Source organism: Micromesistius poutassou (genome assembly GCF_964030765.1).
Source record: "Micromesistius poutassou genome assembly, chromosome: 14".
Taxonomy (NCBI): domain Eukaryota; kingdom Metazoa; phylum Chordata; class Actinopteri; order Gadiformes; family Gadidae; genus Micromesistius; species Micromesistius poutassou.
In genome coordinates this window covers 3,707,291-3,713,596 of record NC_140284.1, presented here as the reverse complement: position 1 = coordinate 3,713,596, position 6,306 = coordinate 3,707,291, and the positions used below count along the sequence as shown (strand labels likewise).

At 38.5% G+C, this 6,306-nt stretch overlaps 1 protein-coding gene across 1 annotated transcript; it reads right to left on the bottom strand.

Moving 5' to 3' along the window:
• Positions 1-1,218: 1,218 nt before the first annotated feature.
• On the bottom strand, positions 1,219-4,959 carry agr1 (anterior gradient 1; the record flags this gene model as incomplete). Its single annotated transcript, XM_084478154.1, has 7 exons — positions 1,219-1,268; positions 2,511-2,594; positions 3,187-3,250; positions 3,599-3,675; positions 3,947-3,999; positions 4,369-4,432; positions 4,854-4,959. The coding sequence occupies 7 exons, from the start codon at positions 4,957-4,959 to the stop codon at positions 1,219-1,221; spliced, it is 498 nt and encodes a 165-aa protein (XP_084334280.1).
• Between the last annotated feature and the right edge of the window lie 1,347 nt (positions 4,960-6,306).

The following is a 6,306-nucleotide window of genomic DNA, read 5'->3' as shown; positions in this document are numbered from 1 at the left end:
AGCCAGAAAACAAGACTAGAGTGGCTGTTGCTTCACTCTCTAGCATTGTTCACTGTGCTGTGTAGCATGAAGTGAATACACTACAGCTAGAATCCCTCCTCTTTTATTATTAATATGTTCTCTTTTTCTTTTGGGCTTTTTCTTGAAATTATTATTCAAATTCCCTATTTGGATTGCGCAAGCACTGTCTCTCCCTTATTATTATTACATTATTTATATTTTTTTCTCTTACCGTAAGGCATTTCATTCCAATCACTTTGGAATGTTTCTATATGAATGTGCGACTATGGAGACGGGCTGCATTCCAACACAGACAAGGACAAGGGAGTTTCAATCAACATCAAAGTAGACCTCAATTAAAATACATGCTTAAGTGACTCACTTAAAATGTTTCTAATTCCGTCACATTATTTGACTAAGAACTACACTATGAGGAGGAAGGGGATAAGGGGGAGGAGGAAGAACAGAGGTGCGGTTGAATAGGCTCAAGGGATGTAGAATAAATGTGCCTGGTTGAAACTCAAACCATGGTCGGAGCAAAAAATCGGAGGAGAGGAAAAGAGGAAGGCAGTTTAAAATAATGTAATTAAAAAAGGTTTTTAAAGGCATTAGTTGGAACCTTTTTTCCGTATATGAAGTTGCACAACCTGAATTTGAAACGATTCTGTGCTGCGGGATATTAACTTACATGCTCTCGCTCGCTCGCTCGCTCACACACCATAGGGTAGTTGCGTTAGTTATCTATCTATGACTATGGCATTGGTTATCTTTAAAATACTGTCACCTAGTGGTGGAATATAGTCGCTGCCTGTAGAAAGTTTGACTTGAAAGAACCCATAAGATAATCATAAATAATATTTGTAAATAACACATATTCAATGAATGCTGTTGTTCACATTTTAAAAGATCATTATTATTATTATTATTATTATTTACTTTACGTTTAAATGATGTTGGTTTTATTGTGTGTTTATGTTTTTTAAATTATGTCTAATGCATGAAACAATATGAAACTAACAATAAGGCATATTAATGTATTTATTCATGTTAATTAAAAGCACATAATTGTTAATGCCAAATAGAATGGGTTTGAAAACAGTTTCCCTTCGTAGACTCATTCAATCTTTTTAGGTGGATTTGTTGACCTTCAGTAGTTGATCAGCTGAGTTAATTGTTCATTTACAATCAACATATTAATGTTTGAACCCGGTCAGCAGTTCAAAGTTCATCCCGCAGCAGAATCTTGGCTTTCCTCATGTTCTTCACCACTGAAAACATTCAAAGCAGAAGAAGAGGATTAGAGTCACACACCCATGAAGATAATGAGTTTCTTCTGATGAACTTTTGAATCTGGAACATGCAGCTACTTTTCAAAGACAAGACAATAAACACAATACCCAGAGGTCTATACTGTATATAAATTCTAAGTGCTCAATGAAAATGTAAGGAAATAATCATCTCCCATTGTAAATTTATATTTGGCCCATCCATGCATCAAATGTTTCCCATTTATATTTAAAATTTACTTTCATTTTATGAGGACATTTGCCATTTTTATCTGGGGCGGTCACTGATTTCCCCCCCCCCTTTCTTTTCCGGTAAAGGTCATTTAGAAGCAGGTAGGGGTTTGCTCAAGGGTGCCCAGGTAGGCTGCGGACATTGGAGATTGAACCCAGAACCAAAACGCCCTAACCACTAAATCATCCCGCCCAGTATTCCTCAGAGTGTCGACTGTATATTAATGTTGGACTGATGAAGGTTAAGTTGAGTTCTTCCGCCTCTGATTACAGTGTTAATGAGTTTTAGTGATAGGAGTACGGCTTCACCTTGGCCCGGTCAAATGCTAATGCTCACCTTAACCGCCCAAATCAGAGGGGCTCAATCAACTGATTTTTCATTAGGGCATTGGAAGCATGGGTAAAATGCAACTGAAGGTGTTAGGTGTCAAATGTCGGTGAAAAGACATCTTTTGTACAATAAGCAGTAGTAGTAGCAGTAGAAGTACTAGTAACAATAGAAGAAGCGGTAGAAGTAGCAGTAGTAGTAGTAGCAGTTGCAGAAGTAGTAGTGGCAGTAGTAGTAATAGCAGTAGTGGTATTGATATTGAATATTTTTGTATATTGATAAAAAATGTCTTGAGGAATGAAAACCAGGAATGAATATTCAATGTCAACTTCCCATTCTTTTGAAAGGAAAATTCCTCACCTAGAATTCATGACATAGCAAAGCAGCAGCACCTTTTCAGATGTGTATGAGGACCTGCATATGTTCACACACACATTCCGTGTGTGTGTGACACCATGTGTTTTGAAACACCATGTGTTTTGGAATGCATTTGTTTGTAGGTATGTTTATATATTTATGGCTCAGTCTCACTGGTTCACATTCTTGTTTTCCCCTCTATATGTCAACCACTTTGTAAATCATTTTTAAAAACAGTAGTATGATGCATATACAAAAACAGCAGTACGACCCTTAAAAAACCAGTCTGGGATGGGAGAATCACTCACATACAGAGATGTCCGCAGGCTCATAGGTGAAGTATCGGTTAGTGTACTGTCCCGTGATGTCGGCTCTCACCTTCATAGACGGGTCTGCCCCGGGACGCGAGGTAAGGGGGGGGGGGGGGGGGGGGGGGGGGAGAGAGAGGCACAAGAGATTTCAAAGTGTTACGTTTTGTGGAGAGGAGATGAGGAGAATGTACAGAGATGGGAAGTAATGAAACAGGTGAGCAGATGATGAGGTTACCTAGCTTTTTTGTTATGTTGCATATAACACTGATGTTATACACTTTCGATAACACTGATTGATTAATGAGTAGCCAATGATCATCATGTACTTATCAATATGACTTTGTACTCACCAGTAGGCCTTTAAGTGATACTACACACCATTCTGCCACATTCTAAAAGTAGCTTCAGAAAGATATTATTTATACTGTTAGCCAGGACCAATTATTCATGCTAACAGCTGACCCACGCACTAAGGCAGGTAAGGCTGGTGATGTTAGGTCTACATAATAACATTTAAATATTATAACCTAATAAAAGCCCAATGATAAAAAGCTGTAAATAGGTCAATTTGTGCCCTTATAACTGATAAACATGTCAGCAGACGGGATATGAACATGTCAGTGTGCGACCAGAGAACTGATCCAAAACAGGGGTTGGAGGCGGCCATTATTACCAACAAAGAGGATTCTGGGAACATAATGGCCGTCTGGAGCCAGATTGGGATCTGCGGTCTCGTGCTGCAGGATGAGTTTACATGATTTAGTACAAAAGTAAGTATTGCTCACAATCAGAGGTGGAAACCCAACTTCAGCCAGTAGAAACTAACCATGTATTTGCACCACCCATCGACTACAAGTAAGGTGTCTGAGTTCACCACTTCATTACTCATAGGTCATTGTTAAAAACATGGTAGAAATTAAACAGTTCAGCGTCTATGCATATCGGCCTAATGTTAACTAATCGTGTTACTCTCTTACTATATATTATACAGTGTATGTATTCAATACGGTGACTAATTTAAATAATGTGTTATACACACACACACACACACATACACACTGTACCACATATGTATGAATTCTTACCACCAAATTGAGCATAATGAAATCTTCTTTCGCCATTTTTTGAACGGACTTGTTAGCAAGAAAGACTTTCTTCAGTGCTGAGGAGAAACGGTTGATGTTTAGTTCCACTGCTGACCTAGGCAACAGGAAACTCAGGAAAAACCTAAAACACTACAGTTAGTGGACCTAGGCAGTTCTATTAATCTACAGCAGCAGTTGTATTGCCAACATAGACAGCATCAGCATCAAGATTAAATTGAGATTAAAGATTAAATAAAATAAACCGTTTGATACAGTCAGTGCAAGACATTAGGATCCTGCTTTCATGGATGTAGGTATTTCTATGTTGTTCTGTATCCCACAACGTACCTTGACTAAATGGGCAATCTTCTTGATGGTGGATGACCATCATAGGTTTATTACTGGAAAACACAACCACAGGCTGAGCCAATTGAACACATTCAGACAGTGACAATATAGGCTGTGTGGAAAACTGTCCTAGAATAACCTGTTCTCCAAGAAATATCTAAGGGTGACGGTTGGCAAGGCATACTTCAAAGATTACAATTATCTAATGTTATCTTGTTCACAGCGTTAAACAAGATTTAATTTATTTTGTAAATGTTAAATATGCTATGATTGTATTTCTCAGAAACATTAGCATTGCTTTTCTCTCTCATGCCACGATCAGAAATAGAAATTGCTTACAAACCAGATAAACAAGCTCATTCAACATAAAGGAATACAGCCTTTTATCCATTGTATCAGATCCAGGGTTATGGTCAACATACCTCGCCTTCATCTTAGTCAGACCTTCCTCGTAGGTCTGCACCCAGGTGATCCGGTCCCCCCATCCTGAAGAAGAGGAACACCGTTTTCATAACGCCATTCTCAAAACACTCTCATATCATCCCCAAATAATCCTAAAATCATTTTTGAAATGGTCCTTAAATCAGTCAAGTCAGTCATCTCAAAACACTGTCAAGTCATTATTTAGTCATTCTAAAAACATTCTAATTTCAACATTTTCTCAAATACCTCTCAGATAATTATTTGAATTGCATCTCTGTACTTTTTTTGCTGCTGTAACACATGAAATTCCTTTAATTGATTAAAACATTATCTTAATAGTTTATGTTTTAACAGTGCTGTGTAAGGCTAGACAGCTATAAAGTACGGAATTAGTGCAAATACCTGAATACTGCTTCTGAGAAAGTGAATAGCATCGTGGACGATGTTACCGTCTAGAATGTCTAGAACTTTCAGACAGACCCACCTCTTGACAATCTCTGTGGCTTTAACGTTGTTTTTTCCTTCAATGCCACACTGCTACAGACAAACAGGAGCAGTGAGCAGACAGTCCAAAACGCTGTGCCCGGCATGGTTGAGGTTCTGGGGAGAGAGAGAAAGTACTTTTGACGGGTGACGTTAAGCGTTTCACTAGATTCTTTGTGTGGTGCTTAACTGACTGATATTGCAGTTAGGCAGCTCTCTGCTGTATCAACTCACCAAACCAGATTTACAATCCTTTCAGACTTGAGGGAGCAACCACAATACAAGCAGTAAATTCATGATTATAAGCTTTTTGAAGATGGGGTTATTGATAGTTGTTCCCCGTTCTAACTTTTTCATCTGATTTTTTTAATACAGGCAATTAGGTTTAAAGAAAGATACTCAATAAATAAAGATGGTGCTATGCTGAAGATGTCCAAATCCAAATTAGTTCACTCTTTTAGTTCACAACTACTAAAACATCATTAAAAAGCATAATTAAAAAGCAATCCTTCATTAGCTAAGTACACATGTCCCTTACCTTGAATGGTGAGAAATTAACCACAGCAGCCCTTCCTGTTCACTAAGTATTTTCTAAACTCACTAAACAGGCATCAGAGCACACATAAACACGCCCACCCATTTGCACACACCCACACAAAAAAACACACACACACACACACACACACACACACACACACACACGCACACACACACACACGCACACACACACACACACACACACACACACACACACACACACACACACACACACACACACACACACACACGCACACACAAACACACACACACACGCACACACAAACACACACTCCTTCTCAAGGTAAATTCCCTCTGATTTAGGGGTGTATATCATGTATATAATATATAGATATATATTTGGGCCTGCAAAGCCTTGAGACTGTAACTGTGATTTTGGGCTAATAGACAAAGACACTTGACTTGACTTGATATTAGGTGTTTACATTATGTACTTACTTATACCATATAGTCCTACCGTGTTACGACTATCCGTTCCCTGACCATAATCTGTGTATTATTTGTGCCTGTCTGTGTGATTCTTATTGCGTTGCAATCATGTAAATTATGGAAAATGACTTTATGCATGCATAAAAAAAAAGGGGGAATTAAGTGTGTTGAATTAAGCATTTGATGGCTACAATTGTTTGTTGTTAGTGTGTTGTTAGTGTGTTGTTGTTAGTTGTTAGTGTTGTTGTAAGTGTTTTTTCAGATACAGGTATATGTCTATACTATACCTATATAGTAATAATAATATAATATACGATATATATATATCTAGACTGTTGAACAGTCCATGTCTGTATGTCCCCTGCCCTACATGGCGCCGCTCAGAATGTTAGCCGTTGCCATTGGCAGCAGACCCTTCGCGCATGCGCGTTCCCTCGGGTAACGAACGCACTGTGTGGGGATCTGAG